We start from the raw sequence: 17,020 nt of genomic DNA, 5'->3' as shown, positions 1-17,020 counted from the left end.
ACAAGCTAGCAGCAACAGGGGGCGGGGCTTAATGTCCGTATTTTAGGACCGCGCGGACACCGCCGCGGCAGTGAGCTCGGTGACGTCAGCGCAGTCTGCTGCTATCAGCAGGTCAGGAAAGATGGCGGCGGAGGAGAGCAGGTTGAAGCAGCGGAATCACAAAAACAGCATCTTTAAAGAAGGTAATTAAACACACGCCGAGCTGTGCGCGATGGTACCGACGCGACGGAACACTGCGGGCTCTCTCCGAACACGCGTGTGTCCCCCGCACGCTGCTGTGCGGGAGAGGAGCGTGATGGAGAGCCGCTGCGGGGAAGCTGCTCCGCTCCGTCGAATAATCGCTCTCCTGTCGTTTCGCATCCTGCTGCGGTTTAAACGCGTCGCGCCGTCCGAGCGGGTAAATATCCCCGACAACACGGAGCTTCACGTCCGCTGTCCGGTACCGAGGGGGGCGTTTGGACCGAGGTCGACTGGTCCCGGCTGTGCGCGGTGTTCTGCCGCGGAGCCCCGTGTGAGGCGGGCTGTTAAGCCGTCCAGCTGCTCACCTTCAGCCCGCTGACTGTTTGTTGTTAGCGGAGCAGCTAACATAGCTGCTAGCTAACATAGCAGCTAGCATCTTCGAGCTAATTCTTCATTGTTCAGCTGTTTTTAAAAGCTGTTTATCTAACGCAGCTAACGCTACTAGCCTGCTGTTAGCTGTGAAGCGGGCTAACGTGGATTGTCGTGTGAGCTCAGCTGGGCTGGTACACCTGCAGTGGACCGCAGGGTGGTTCACCAGAACCGGCTTCAACCTGACAGATATGAGCTCTCAGCTCGGTCTCATATCGAAGCCGTAGCAGTTAAACTGTCGGTGGATTCGGTCCAAAGGTCCGTTTGTCGTTAGCGGGTCCACAACACTAACTTAGCCCAGAACCCGACCCCTTCTGCACTTTAAATGTGTTCGTGTAGAGGACTAGAGAACACTGATCGACTCGGTTCTGATGGTACTGGATAACCTTAACTAACGCCACAGGGTGACGGTGTCCGGCAGGAGTTCTGTCAAAGAGGCAGAGCGACGTTAAATATGTGATTTTATGAATGTAGTTTGGCGTGTAAAGCTGTGACTGGCTGTCAGGTGGAGTCCTGCTCCAGCACTACAGCTGAATACCTGGTTATTACCACTCAGCTACCTGCCGGGTTACTGACCGCTGCTGAGTACACAGGCTGGTTCATGGTCAAACTCCAGCTTGCTGTTTGAAATGTTATCAGCCGTCAGTCTGAGCTGAGTTACAGTACGTGTTGGATCGTGTCTGACGGGCTCTCGCTGGTTCTGGTGACCCACTGAAGCTGTTTTACACCCTGATGGACCTGGTAACTGCAGGTCAGGCTACATGAGGCTGGTCCTGCTCGTGTTGTTGCAGCTGCAGAGAGCTCATTTGGACTTGGATGTGTGTGTGGGGAACTGTACAAAGTGTGCTCGGACCAAAGTGGGGCAGAAAACACTGTGTGTGTGTGTGTGTGTGTGTGCTCTCAAAGCTGCAGAGTTGCAGCAGCAGGTTTCCACATAATGACAGCGATCAGAAACTATCTCAGTTTTCAGTGTACGTTATCACACAAGTATTAATATAATCAGTTAGAACTCTGAGACGGAACCAATCTGAATCTCCAAAGTAACTTAGTTTATCAGATCAATGGAGAGTGGAGAGGAAATATGAAGTACTGAACATTTGACACAAAGATTTTCATTTTTACTGCAAATATACGTTTCAGTCTCCTTGATTTCTGATAACTGGGGATCGGACCTGAACGTCACTAAATATCCTGACACACATGAAACTTGACATAAATTGTAAATGCATGTTTTTGATAACACATGTCAGAATCCAGTACTGAAGATAAGACTGGTTCTTATTGATGAGTTGTATTAACTGGAGGAGGAAGTCTTGAGGCTGTTCTTGTTGTTCTCTCATACAGAAATACATCAACATTAAACCAGCAGATTTCTGAATGGGGTTTGGTGTATAATGGTCTGCACAACTAATCGAAATGCTTTGTAAATCACAATGTGACCAAGTTAGATATCAGAATCTCAGAGGCTGATTAGTGGAACTTTATTAGCTGCCTCGTCTGATCGTGCTGCATGAGGAGATGTTCACCGCCGCTCCTCTGACCACGACACACGACGACACACCTTCAGGCAGGTGGACCTGTTGTAGTGGGCATGCACAGTCCTGCCGCTCTGGGCCGATGTGCTGAGTCAAACGGAGCAGAGCCGGGCCTGCAGGTGCATGAAAACATGCAGGTTTGACACACAGATGTTTTGTCATCAGGATTTTGATATTTCTTATGTATTTGTTGTTCTGGGATCGTTGGCCTGCTGCTCCAGACTCGCATGTCACACCTGAACTCTCCAGACTGCACAGCGACAAAGAACCGTTCATCGATCTGTTACTGTATCTGAGTCATTCGTACCCGACATGTACGGTGGCTGTGAGTGTTTCTGTGGGTCCTCTGTCCGGTTCTTGACGTGCCTGAGAGCTGAACAGGACCACCTGCTGACGTGAGTAGAAGTCGGACCAGATTCCTCTGCTGCCGGCTGCAGGTGATCTCACCTGACGATCGGCGCTCTGAGACGACTGCACAGGAATCCAGCAGCTCGACCTGTCTGATCAGGACCACGTGTGTTCACTGCTGCACCGTGTTGTCTTAATGGACTCCTGATGTGTTTTCTGACTCACATAAGAACTTCTGTCCGTCTGTAACTGATGAGTTGCTCTGCTCAGCCTCAGCTCGTTGGACCTCGGTTCTGTTCACTCCGGCTCTCCTGTAATAATGAATGAAATGTTGCTCAGTCTGCAGCTCATCAGCCAAACACTCAGCTGCAGTGTACACATCAGCTGTTCATGCATTTACCTAACGTCTTCTTTAAAGGATAAGTTGGTCCTGTGTTTGATTCCGGTGATCAGTATTTCAAGCTTGTTTGGATCGATTATTGACTGATAAACGACGGTCATGGTACACGCTGTATTAACGACAGCAGAGTATTTATAAAAGACGCCATCAGCTGATCAGATGACTGTTCATTTATTCTCTAATCGGTTTCTGTCGGCTCGTCTGAACTTTCTGCTTCATTTCTCTGTTGGACTGGAGCGGTGTTTGTCCTCGGGCAGCTCATGTGCTGAACACTGGGACGCTGGATTAACCGGATCACTGCTCTTCTTCTTAAAAGCCTCAGTTAGAGCACACATCATCATCATCGTCGTCATCTTCCTCTGAGAGGTGTCCCACACAGATTTACTGTGGCCTGTATGTTATTTATGTCTTAGGATGAAGCCTGTATGTGCAGCAGTGATCTGGACACAGATGAGTGTTGTTGTGTTGTTGTGTTGCTGCCTGCAGAGCACTCACATGGCCGACCAGCTCACCACCGACCTGAATGAAGACTCTTCTTCCCATGAGGCCGCAGGCTGCCTGGTTAGCTGTGGCATCACAAGACAGTCTGACTGAGCACTGTCACGTTAACTACCAGGTCCACAGCGACTTCGCTGCTCTACAGTGGTATTTACTGTCCTGATCTCAGATCAGTGAGCGAGACATGACACAGTCCTGCTCTGTGACGTGTCAGGTGAAGGCAAACACACCTAAACCAGTCAGATATGTCCTGAAATCTCCAGGAGCTGCAGGACCAGTGGAGTGTAAATGCTGCCATACAAGGAGCGCTGAGGGCTTCGGCCCGGAGGTTAAAATCTGGCTCCAGAGAACAACACTGACTCATGGCTCCGTCCATTTACTGTAAACCTGCCAGCCGTCCTGGAACAGCAGTGACTCCCCTCAGCCTTCCTGTCAGCCGAGCTCCTGTGAAGGAGGTCAGGAAGCTTCAGACCACCAGAGAGTTTGTTGATCCCTGTGAGGAAACTGGGCCATCAGAACTGCAGTCAGACTGTAGACCGTCCTGACCACTGAGTCAAAGTTTAGATTTATTTAAGTGACATCATCTCGTCTCCTGTGATTGTCTTCAGTGTTTCAGTCGAGCTGATCACATGATCACTGAGACGTCAAACTGTGATTTTAGACCTGTTAAAAGATGAGATGTGTAAGAGTTCAGCTTTGAGATCTGGTCAGTAAAACCTTTAACCTCGTCTCTCCTCTCTCAGGTGGCCACGGGTTTAAATCCGACACGTCCCCGATGAGGCGTGAGGAGGAGGAAGACGACCTGCTGGAGGAGGAAGTGGAGGGCGTGGCCAGACCGGTGCAGATCGTGGTGCCGGACGAGGGGGAGCACTCGTTCTCGCTGCAGGAGGAGGCGCTGGAGCGGCTGCTGCTGCAGGAGGAGGTGCAGGACCTCCACGTGGTCGTCGTCTCCGTGGCCGGAGCTTTCCGCAAGGGCAAGTCCTTCCTGCTGGACTTCATGCTGCGCTTCATGTACAATCAGGTACGCTGTCGCCCGAGGTCGTGTCGTCCCCGCCAGCTGGACGGTGGTCCGACTCCACCAACAGTACTTTAAACTGTGTCACCTTTTTATGAGTATCAAGAGTGTTTTATATACATTCCTGACCTGATGATTATAAGGATGAAATCATGACAGTCATTATCAACATGTGTCTCCATGACGACTGGGAAAGCTCAGCAAGGTTCCTCTGATTTCATCCCTGAACTCAGTTTTGTTTTTTTCATGTGGACACAGATATGTTTGACGTCCAGTCAGCTGTTGTGGGTTTTAAACCCTGCAGCAGGAAGCAAACAGAGTGTGTGTGTGTGTGTGTGTGTGTGTGTGTGTGTGTTTGTGTGTGTGTGTGTGTGTGTGTGTGTGTGTGTGTGTTAATCTATGGTAAGCACTGAGGAACATTCTGGAGGGTTTCATCGGGCTGTAAAGAGGATTTTAGGCTGGCACAATGGCCGGCTCTGTGGCTGGGCCTCCGCTGAGCTCGCTGCTGCTTATTACACATAAAGGCCATCTTTATGTGTAGAATAAGCCCCGCCCACACAGGTCAGGTCACGGCGGGGTCACTGATCACAAACATCCTGTGCAGGTTGCAAAGAATCCGTTGGGAACCTGTGACTGATTAACTGCTGCGTGTTCTGTGTCCGTTTGTGATCGTCCCACAGAAGAAAGGCTTATTAAGACTTTTCAAAAACCTTTATTTAAACCTTTAATAACTGACGATTCTCAGGAGTTAATGGACGACAGGAATCTATGTCTGATTATTAGAAACATCTCAGAATGATTATCCCACGCATGCTGTGGTCACTAAAGAAAAACAAATTAAGACCCTTAATCATAATTGAAATGTAAAGTTTTCCACCCTCGTGTCTCCGTCCAGTCGCCTGAGTCGTGGGTCGGCGAGGAGGAGGAGCCTCTGACCGGCTTCACCTGGCGAGGCGGCTGTGAGAGGGAGACCACGGGCATCCTGGCCTGGAGCGAGGTGTTCGTGGTGGAGAAACCAGACGGCTGCAAGGTCAGTTTACAGAATCACACCTTCTGAACTCTTCACTCCCTCCAGTTACACTTCATGTGTGTTCGGGGTAATTCCAGCTGACACACAACATCTCGTTGTAGTTGGAGCTCGTTGAATGATGACGTTGTTGTTGTTGCAGGTTGCAGTTCTACTAATTGACACACAGGGGGCGTTTGACAGCCAGTCCACCATCAAAGACTGCGCCACGCTGTTCGCCCTGAGCACCATGACCAGCTCCGTCCAGGTCGGCCGTCTGTTTGTGTCACTGTCAGAGTTCTGTGAGTGAACTTCTGTGATGGCAGCAGGTTGATGTCTTGGTTTGTGTGTTTGTGTGTTTCAGGTGTACAACTTGTCCCAGAATGTCCAGGAAGACGACCTGCAGCACCTCCAGGTGAGTCAGCACCACCACAGAACCGCTCACACAAGCACACAAAGTCCTGCTAGCTTCACTGCAGTAATGTCACAATATCGAGGTATCTGGTTCAACAGTAGAAGGTAATTTAATCACAGGGTTTCTTAACAACCGTGTTCTGTGACAGCCATCAGCAGAACCTCTCCTTCCAGCTGACGAGCAGACGGTCTGACCTGTTGGTTTCTAATCCAGCAGATTTACCGCAGCAGCTCTGCCGGAGTGCACATCTCCATATCAGGGTGTTTTCTCTTCCTGATGCGCTCATGTCAGGATTAACCTCTGACCTTAAACTCAGCAGCCATATGAGGCAGAGCAGCAGCTCCGACTGAAGGCTGACACATCTTCTATCTTTGGTCGCAGCTGCTCATCAGCAGTCAGTCAGAGAGACGCAGGACTAGTTTGAGCTGGAAGTTTTTAAAGATCATTAATTTAAAAACGGTTGCTGACAAAGAATGAGCTGCAGCGAGGCAGCAAACATCAGCCAGTTGTTCCGAACACCAGTGACTCGTGTCTCATTAAAGGCTTTTAAACAGCGAGTGCTCGGAGCCCAGAATGGAAAAGCTCTCACAGACCGGACGGAGCTGTTGCAACAATCACATCTGTTCCTGTACTGACTGTCTCTCATGACGTGTTGTGTTGTTTCTGATTGTTTCCTCTCAGCTCTTCACTGAGTACGGACGCCTGGCCATGGAGGAGGTCTACGAGAAACCCTTCCAGGTGAGATCCTCTGATCACTTTGAGAGAGACGAGCTCTGTCACCTGGAGGTTGTGCAGTTGTTATTATTTGTGTTGCTGGAGGAGCAGAAGGTTTTAATCTTGTTGTCTCTGTCCGTTCAGACGCTGATGTTCCTGATCAGAGACTGGAGTTACCCCTACGAGCATCCATACGGTCTGGAGGGAGGCCAGAGCTTCCTGGAGAAACGGCTGCAGGTTGGTGTCACTTTTTTATAAATGTACATTAATAACAGACTGATATAAAAACGTCTGACGTTTGTTGTTCAGGTGAAGCAGAACCAACACGAGGAGCTGCAGAACGTCAGGAAACACATCCACTCCTGCTTCTCCAACATCGGCTGCTTCCTGCTGCCTCACCCCGGCCTGAAGGTGGCCACCAACCCACACTTTGATGGACGGCTCAGAGGTGAAGTGCACAGACTTGTTCTTGTCTTGACCCTCTTAAACCCACTCAGTTTGTTCTTTTGTGCTCGGTGCGAATGTCAGAATATGTTCATCACCTGATCTAAATGTGACACGCCTTATCAAACATCCAGTGCCGCATAAATAAGGAAGGAGTTCAGGATGTGAGTTGTTGTTGTTGTTGTTGTTTCCTGTTTCTGGCGCCTCAGATACAAATCACAGACGTGGCAGTCTCACCTGCAGGATGTGGGGATGGAATCAATAGGCTGATAATGTTGGTCGTCATGAAATCAACATCACTGATGGTTATGAATCAGAAATCTCAGATTTGGATTCAGGTTTTGTCGCCCAGCTGTAGAGGAGCGTCACAGTATCGTGATACAGAGTGGAAACATTGTTTTGAGTCCTTGTTAAATGCTCTGAACAGAATCGTCTGTTTTTAGAGTGAGAAAATGTTTCTGCTGCTGTGAATTCAACATGTTCTTGTCTTCACACTGGAGACATTATGTTTGAGGTTGTTTGGTTCTTCTTTGCCTTTAAAGTTCCCACAAATTATTATCATATTAAACTGAATTTAGAACTTTTTTGCCTCCTGTGTATATAGTGCACATAACGTATTGTCCTTTCTATATTTTATCTTTTCTCTCTTATTCAAATCTTTTTTAGTATTCCAAGTCCTGTACTTATTGTATGTCTGTCTACCTGCTATTGTGACAAGTACATTTCCCTGATGTGGGATAAATAAAAGTCTAAAGTCGAACTGTAGGAGAAACCATCCACGGCTCAAAACACACTTTTGGTTTACAGATTTTTCTTTAGTTTTGCAGTTTAATGTTGAATAATGTTTCTGTGTGCTGCTGTGAGAGCAGGTCAGTGTGTAACTGGAGAACACCCTACATGGTAACTGGCCAATCACCATTCAGTATGTGAATGGTGTAAAGGCGTCACAGTGAACATGGTGAGCAGAGAGCCAGATCTTCGCTGTGGGCAGATTTTTGGTTTTGGTGTTGAATTTAATAATGAGGGAACAAAAATGGTGGACAGAAAAGTTGACGCCTGCAAACATGCTTCACTCTGCGCCGCTGCCACCCAGTGGTGTCTGTGTGTGGAGGCAGAACGGGGAAATGCTGCCAGCAGAACCAGCAGTTTCTGTCTGATGCCTTTAATCAAACTGGTCCTGTCTGTCCAGATGAACTCCAGTGGGACCAGGACAGATCCACGTCACATTGTTCCCTCTGACCACTTTCCTCTTTATCAAAAGCCAGGAGGCTGCAAAGTGTTTTTACTTTATGTAACTTTAATTATTTGACATGATGATGTTTGGAATAAGCACAATAAAGCCACATCCTAAATGACGAGGTCCGTAGCGAGCGGTACCGTTCCTCCCTCCTGGACTGGAGCATGAACTGGTTAGTTTGCTGGTCAGAGGTCAGATTCACCGCGAGCTCACGTCGCTTCACTTCTCAGGAACGTCTGCAGGGAATTCAACATTTAGGACAAGTGGTTTTGCTGATATCGATCCTTTTTAGGTGATGATGAACAGTTTTGTATTTCATCAGTCTGAGACGCTTCACTGAAGGAAGCAGCCAGTCGTGGTGATACTTTATGTTTTGTGTCCGTTTGTGACTCAGATATCGACGAGGAGTTTAAGAAGGAGCTGGTGAATCTGGTCCCGACGCTGCTCTCTCCAGAGAACCTGGTGGAAAAAGAGATCGGAGGAGTCAAGATCACCTGCAGAGACCTGCTGCACTACTTCAAGGTGAGTTACTGACCACATCTGCTCAACACTGAGCTCTCAGCAGCCACACACAGCTGGTTCTGACCCGGTCTGGTGGTTAAAGTGCAGTTTGACGGTGGTTCTTCTGTCTCTAAGTGTTTCTGCACCTGTAGAAGGAGAATCAGGTTTCTGTGTTTGTGTTTTCAGGCTTACATGAAGATCTACCAGGGGGAGGAGCTTCCTCACCCCAAGTCCATGCTGCAGGTCAGTCCAGCTCCAACAGTCTACGTCACGTAGTCTCACCGTCCAACAGTCTGTAGATTAAAGGTTCAGTCTGTAGTTTTCTGCCACCTTTCCAGCTTCAGTGTTTCCTCTGAGAACAGCTTGTTTTAAAATGTAATAACTTCAAACATATTTAAAAAGCATTTTTCTTACAAAAGGAAAAAGACAAAATCCAAGATTAATATCATCATTATTTAAAGGTGCAATATGTGAGAATTTGCCACCTGTCAGTTTAACATTAAAACGGATAAGTTGGCAGAGTTTCACCAGAGTTGGTATTAAATACTGTTAGCAGAAGCTACTGTTGGCTAGTTAGCTCAGGTCTGCCAACTACAGTAACTGCGTCTTATAAAGAAAAGGATCTCAAACTGAGGATCAGAAGATGACAGCGTGAACATGTTGACGTGTCGATAAGTGATCGCGTGTTGACTCTGGTCCTCCTGACATGTGTTGTCATGTTTCCCAGGCGACAGCTGAAGCTAATAACCTTGCAGCTGTAGCAGGAGCCAAAGACGCGTACAACAAAAGCATGGAGCAGGTAACGCATCACTTCCTGTTGTTTGATGTTGGAGCGTGCAGATCAGACTCGGGATCAGTTATTTACTTCACTTTAATGGCGTCTTGGCTGATTTGTTCTGCAGGTCTGCGGCGGAGACAAACCCTACATCTCCCCGGCGGAGCTGGAGCGCCGCCACATGGATCTGCGGCAGGCGTCGGTGCGACACTTCCGCTCCGTTAAGAAGATGGGTGGTGAGGATTTCTGCCGGCGCTACCAGGAGCAGCTAGAGGCGGAGCTCGACGAGGCCTACGCCAACTTCAGCAAACACAACGACGGCAAGAACATCTTCTACGCCGCGCGGACGCCCGCCACGCTGTTCGCCGTCATGTTCATCATGTACGTGGTGTCGCTGGTCACGGGCTTCGTGGGCATCAACTCTGTGGCCACGCTGTGTAACCTGGTGATGGGCGTGGCTCTGACGGCGCTCTGCATCTGGGCCTACGTCAAATACTCTGGAGAGTTCCGCGAGGTGGGAGGAGTCATCGACCAGGTGGCTGAAACCCTCTGGGAACAGGTGAGCTGTCAGTCTGACAAAACCTGAAATACAAACCCTCCTTTTACATCAGATCATTTAGTTTTTAAGGAATAAAACAGTTAGTTGTCTTGATGAAGTCTCTCGCCACTTTTAACCATCAGTGAAAAGTTTCCATCACATTTTGTAAACTCTGAGCCGGTGCTTTGTAATCCTTCACCCTTCCATCCTCCTCCTCCTCTTCCTCCTCTAACACTTCCTCTTATTTTCTCTCTCAATGCTTCCAGAGGACTCCTCGAAAGGTGAGCACCGAGGAATTAAAGTTCTGCTAACCTGCAGAGCTGCTTTTAGGTCGGTCCAGTTGTGTGACATCAGCTGCTCCGCTTCACTCGAGTCATTTGTCAGACCTGACTTTGTGAAACGTATGTGATACGTCCACATGTAAACGACACGCACAGCTTTTTAATAAAAATGTGTTCTCGTTGTCGGTTCGGATCTCAATTTGCAAATTAGTCCAGTGAGGCTGATCATTATATGTTCCTCTCAGCTCGAGGCAAGAAATCCCACCAACAGTCAACAGATTTAGATTATGTGTGAGATGTGTGAGTCGTCTGCATAGCAGCGAAACGAGATGTTGTGATGGACTGGAACCAAAAGCAGGAACAGTTTTCTTTTGACACGAACGACTTCCAGAAATATTTCAGAGTTGCTCTTTATGTCCCAGAACTGTTTCCTCCTTTGTGTGTTTGTTGGTCAGAGTGTTTAGGACCTCGCAGTGACCTCCTCCTCTTCCTCCTCTTCCTCCTCTTCCTCCAGGTGTTCTCCAAGCTCTTCGAGGTGGCCCGGAGTCGAGTCCCGTTGGCGAGCCTGATCCCAGCGCCACGGCCCCGGCTCGCCTCAAACAACAACGTGAAGAAGAAAAACTAGCAGCACGCCATGCCGCCCTGTCACGTGGCCCCCTCTCCCTCCCTCTGCTCGGTTTGTAGGACGGTTTGAGACGTGTAAATCTGTTTGTGTCTCCGGCTGTAGATGATGGTTCCTCGCCGTGCTGGCTGTAGGTTTAAGGACTCGCTGTAGACGCGGATGAAGCGGTGTGATGTATTTTATTATTTGTCAGTGGGCGGGGTTTAGGTATTTATTGGTGGGAGGGGCCATTATTCTATCACTGACGGTCATCCTGCAGGTGTGTGCTCACCTGCAGGATGACGACATTAATGATTCCCATTTATGTGAATGTATGAATGAAGAGCATGACCACAGACCCCTCGTCATGGTTTCCCTCCTCTCCTCCTCCCTGTCGTCTCCGTCGCTGGGCGGCGCCACGAGGAGGAGTCACAACCAAAGTTTACAGCTTTACTCGTAGAGCGCTCAGAGCGAGCGGACTGATGACCCGGGCAGAACACTGCAGCTGACACGAGGTCCAGGACGGCTCGGTTTCAGGGAAGTCTTACAGTTCTTCTCACTAACCCCGAATCTCAAACTCACCGATGTTTTCAACTTTGTTTAAATCAAAAATCTGAATCTCTGACACTAAATGGTTTTTGTTTGGAATGACCATCACAACAAACACTGCTTCACCATTCACAGCTGACTGATTGATAGCTCAGGATTTGTTAGCGTAGCCTCATGTGCGACCTCAGTCAGACGTTACCTTCCTGCCTGTCGTCCAGCAACGGTTTATGTCCAGACGTCTGCTCGGTGTCCTCAGAGGTTGGACCCGAGTGACATCTGTGAGGTCACAGTAACAGTTCTCATGCTGCAGCCTGATGCAGAAAACAACATTTCAGTTGAACCTTCCCAAAACGTGAGGGGGAACACAGAAGGTAAAATCCTCCTGATGCATTTAGCATTCTGCTGAGCAACTGAAGCAGCTGAGACTTGATTTAAAACAGAGAAAGAACCAAAGAAACATCAGAAGTCTCCATCAGCTCGTCTGCTGTGATCAGTCTGCAGCAGAGAACACATCATGTTAATAAAAGGTGTAAATCTGGTCTCAGATCAGGTAATGAAGTCTTCATGCAGCTGCTGAGCTAAAAGTGTTAGCATACACCCGTCTGATGTAGCTGCACAGGTTCCACTGCATGTACGTTTAACACTTAGTTTTAATATTCAGACGTTCTCAGCAGCGTCTGCCGACAGTTGTTGTAGTTGTTGTTGTTTTGTGTCGTTCCAAACGAGACCTCTGTGAGTTTGTTGACTCGGGGAACATGGAACTGTAAGACGAGCTAAACGACCCTGAAACCAGCTGAGCTCCTGAAGAAGTCTTTTAGATGTCGGCTGGTCACACGACACGACTGACGTACGGACCGACAGAGTGTCTGGTGATTTTAGATGAGCCTGATGATGTTTGTTGTATTGTTGTATTGATCCTGACTCCAGTATTCTGCTGTTTCTCTCTAAATGTTGATGACGTTTGTGGCGTTGGAGCAGCAGCTCTGTATCTGACGCACAAACATGAAGGTCAGATGTCAGACATGTTTCCATGTTGGTACCCGATGACGATCTCAGTCCTCTCGATCTGACCGCCAGTGTGTCAGAGACTGAAGCTTTTTAATTTTTGCTCCTGTAGATAATATTTAATTATTTAACTCGAGTGTCATTCCTCCTCCTCTTCCTCATCTTGATGAATCTGAAGACTGAAGCACCTCCTCCTGTTTGTTTTGTTTGAAGCACCAGAAGCTGTTGAGTGAAACACTAAAACTCACCTCACCTACACGACGAACACTCTGTGACGACGGGCTCAAGTTTTTCAGTTTTTAAGCCAAAATCCGCCAATCGGATGACTCGACGTTTTCATTCCAAACATCGGCCTCGTCATCACACGGTTGTTTTTCCTGAACCATGAGTTTCTTTTCCTTTAATCATCATTCCATCCACGACAACATCACCACTGTGTGCTTTTTGTTTTTGTACAGTTTTAGTTTTTTACAGCCTCATCCACACACAGGGCATGTGTATGAAATATATACATATATAAATATAAATTTTCTAGACCTTTTTGTAGCTGGAAGAACAACGGTTCGGGTGGTAGACCAGATTCAGCTCACTGGATGTAAAGGAATGCTTTCGTGATTTGTGGATATGTCTAATAAATTCCTTTTTTATATATATATTTGTAAATTTAATCTTCCATGAGCACTGCGATTCCACCCCCTGCTGGCAAAGAATGTTTATAATCTGGATCTTTTCTTTTTTCTCTTTTCTTTCGTCTTCTGTTGCATTTTAAAAGTTATTTTCGTTAATTTATTTTTCAGTACAATATTAAACCAAACTCCTACAACACACAGAGTGGTGTCCTTCTCTTTGTAGCTGCTGTGGTTCTGCTGTCGGGGGGTTTGGACCCTGCAGGCGGTGCTGGTTCTGCTTTACAGACGACAGCTGAGTATCTGATTCAAACGTCACAGTCAGACTTAATCTTCTCTTGTTCCTTTTTAAAAGTTTATTACTCGAGTGTTTTCTTTGTCGTGTCAGAAGATGTTAAACAGCGACGTTCTGTTCTTAAAGTCTTTAATCGATTTGTAGTTTTGGATTTCTACAAACGATGATGATGTCATCAGTTAGTTACCGTCGGGTCGGAGGATTACTTTACTTTAACAATTGTGTTCCGATGCATTTAGTGATTATCAGCTCAGGTTTGACCTTTTGGCCCTTCGCTGCATGTCTTCACGTTTCTTCACACTCTGCAGCTGCTCTCTCGAATAAAGTCCAAACGAACTTGTAACCCTTTTATATTATCTGTAATCTGATTACATCTTTGGGTTCTGTCGAGGGAACCGAACACAGCAGCGGTCTGAAGCACACAGAGAACAAAAGTAAAGTTATCATGTTTGTAAATTCATTCATGCTGTTTGTGACGTAATAAAAAATACATGTTTTGGACGTTATTACAAATTAATTAGTAATGAACTCAATCAGTCTTTCTTTGTACAGTACCAGCTCACAGCAGAAGTCGTCTCATGACACGTTACAAACTAAACTAAAACTAACTCTTTGATTCATTTATTACAGAGATGCAACATTTCCCCAATAAACAAACACTCAGTGACGTTGGAACAGTTTGTCACAATGGAGATAAAATGTGCTGTGATCAAGTCGAGGAAACTAAAACAGAAGGAAGCGTCCTCTCTGGTGTCAGCTGTGTTGAAGTCTATGAGAGAAACGCCTCAGAGACGAGGTCATCTCCTGAGGTTTTATCAACACCGTGAACAGGACGGGTCAGGTCCGATCAAACCTCACTGACGAGGCTGTAATCACACTGAGAACAGGAGCGATGAAACACTCAGATGAGATGACCTCGTCTCTGTAGTGTTTCTCCCATAGACTTCAACACAGCTGGCACCAGAGACTCATGACGAGAGGACGCCTCCTTCTGTTTTAGTTTCCTCGTCAGTAACAGGAAGTAGTGAGCAGCCACTTTAAATGCATGAATACAGAGACGGGTCACAGTGGACTCATCAGGTCCAAACTCGGCCACTAGATGGAGCCGCTCTTCACTTGTCACTCCCTGCAGTCACTCAACATCCGTTTAAATGTAAGTTTTCACTTTTTTTTTTCAGTTTCTCAAACTCCTAGTCTCCTGTGCTCGTCGTGCAGTCGTGTGCTGATGGAGCATATGTCCAGAACCCTCCAGAACCCTAATCCTCAACTGAACCAGACCAAAAGTCTTTACTGTGAAGTAGTGTCTCGTATCTGCAGAGAGTTTCTGATTTTCTCTCTTTGTTGCTGCTCGGGACGCTTTACCAACCCAACATGTGTCTATTTGACGTCCTGGGAATGAGACTCAACAATCAACTGTCTTTGTGGTGCGTTCAGGAACAGCTGGGACAAATCCTACTGATTCTACCTTTAACTTTAATAGTCTTAATATGACGTGAGCTTCAGTTAGCTTTGACCACAAATGTCCTTCAGAGGGAGACTTTTTACTCTGATACTCTGAGTACATGTCAGAGCCTGTAATCTATTACTTTACTGGAATAAAGCAGCTGTATCAATACTTTTACCAGAGACTGTTTTTACACAAGTACCTGAACGCCTCCTGGAGGACAGACTGTGTGGACTTTGGACTCCTGCAGGTTTGTTGTCTCACGTGCATCTATAAAGTTTTAAACAACCAAACTTTCCACTGTGAAGTCAAAAGCTTCCGTTTGTTCACACGTCAGTAATGTCTGAATGACATTACAGCTCTGCCAAACAAATAATTGTAATCACAGATTTCTTTTCAGAATTAAACGCTTCTCGTGCGGTGGAAGAGAAAGATGAGGCTCTTTAAATCACTTTTTAAATCTTACTTTTACCCCTTTACAGACAAATGTAAAGTTGTTTTTTAATTTTTATTTCTCTTACTTGTAATAACCCATTTAGATGTTTTGTGCTGTCGCATCTCGTGTTCTGCCTTCTTGCTTTAACTTTACCTCAGACTGGACTTCCTCATGTTTGTCTCGACTGTTTATTCTGTAATATTTAGTCGTCCAGAGTTTCTGTGTTGGTGAAGGTTCTCAGTCCTCCAGGTCAGTACACTCCCACACTGTAAGGACGCTCCATCACTATGTTAGGACACTCCCATATTATGTGAGGACACTCCCACACTATGTAAAGACACTCCCACACTATGTAAGGACACTCCCACATTGTAAGGAAACTCTCACACTATGTAAGGACACTCCCACACTAAGTAAGGACACTCCCATACTTTGTAAGGACACTCCCACACTATGTACGGACACTCCCACACCATGTAAGGAAACTCTGACACTATATAAGGATACTCCCACACTATGTAAGGATACTCCCACACGATGTAAGGACACTCCCATACTATGTAAGGACAGTCCCACACCATGTAAGGAAACTCTCACACTGTAAGGATACTCCCACACTATGTAAGGACACTCCCACATTATGTTAGGACACCCCCACACTATGTTAGGACACCCCCACAGTATGTTAGGACACTCCCACACTTTGTAAGGACACTCCCCCCACTATGTTAGGACACTCCCACACAGAGTTTAAAATTCTGCTGCTCCTCCAGTTAGTTAGAGGTGAAAAGGCTTCTTGGATAAGAGGTGAAATGTCTTCAACAAACTGAAACAGGTCCAGCTGTCTACGATACAGAACTTAGAACTTGTGAACTCTGTTTTTAAAGGCGCTGTATGAATAAAGTTTATTATTACTATTATTATTATATTTTCATGCAGACAAACGTCAGCTCAGGTGAACTAAACTAATAAAGACCATAGAGTGCAGCATAAAAAACAGACAACTGATGACACGTCAAAGTCCTGCCCATAATGTTTGATTGACAGGTGAGGAACAGAAACAAAGAAGAAAAGAGTTGGACTGAAACAGAACTGAATCCGCGGTCCTGAGGAGACGGACTCCTATCAAACGTCCTCCATTTGTTGTTGTAAATGAGGTGGTCACATTAAATATGCACTCATTTGCATAAATGTAGAGAACAGAAATTTGAACTTTAATAAACACTCTTAATGTAAACAGACGCTGTAGAAGGACAGAATACCTGCACTGTGATCCAGGTACACTCCAACTCTGGAGGACCGATGACCTGAGACTGGAGTTTGGACTTTGTTGTAATAAAAGTTATAAATGTTTGTGTCACATATTAACGACCAAGATTTGTCATTGAATCCTAATCGACCTTCCTCTGAGCTCCCTGCTCTGCTGATATTCTTGTATGCAACTGCTACACCTCCCAGTAACAACGTCCAGTCAGACTCTCTTTACTCCGGACCTGCGAGAACAGTCACCGTTGTTCCTGCATGGATTTTATTTTGAAATGTTTGATTACATTTTGTATTTTTACTTTGAAAACCTTGATTACATGTTCGGGATTATACTTTTACTTTGAAATCTTTCAGTACATGTTGTACTTTTACTTTGAAATCCTTGAGAACATGTTGTACTTTTACTTTGAAATCTCTCAGTACATGTTGTTCTTTTACTTTGTGGTGTTTAGTAAACACCGGAAGTGCTTGTTGTTTTCTGC

At 46.4% G+C, this 17,020-nt stretch overlaps 2 protein-coding genes across 3 annotated transcripts in view; both read left to right on the top strand.

The window, feature by feature from the left end:
- The window catches only part of LOC115573677 (NACHT, LRR and PYD domains-containing protein 3-like), a 249,496-nt gene that overhangs the window by 134,185 nt on the left and 98,291 nt on the right, over positions 1–17,020 (top strand). The gene's annotated exons all lie outside the window — the stretch shown is intronic.
- On the top strand, positions 60–13,298 carry LOC115577527 (atlastin-2-like). Of its 2 annotated transcripts, XM_030410442.1 has the most exons (14): positions 60–182; positions 4,134–4,411; positions 5,301–5,435; positions 5,575–5,679; positions 5,776–5,826; positions 6,508–6,564; positions 6,685–6,777; positions 6,850–6,988; positions 8,616–8,743; positions 8,909–8,965; positions 9,450–9,521; positions 9,625–10,056; positions 10,302–10,316; positions 10,831–13,298. In XM_030410442.1, the coding sequence occupies exons 1-14, from the start codon at positions 122–124 to the stop codon at positions 10,939–10,941; spliced, it is 1,734 nt and encodes a 577-aa protein (XP_030266302.1). In that variant the 5' UTR covers positions 60–121; the 3' UTR covers positions 10,942–13,298. The 2 variants fall into 2 exon arrangements, with proteins under 2 accessions (XP_030266302.1, XP_030266350.1); XM_030410490.1 differs by lacking the exon at positions 10,302–10,316.

Source organism: Sparus aurata, chromosome 1 (assembly GCF_900880675.1).
Source record: "Sparus aurata chromosome 1, fSpaAur1.1, whole genome shotgun sequence".
Classification (NCBI taxonomy): Eukaryota; Metazoa; Chordata; class Actinopteri; order Spariformes; family Sparidae; genus Sparus; species Sparus aurata.
This window is presented reverse-complemented; position numbering and strand designations above follow the sequence as displayed.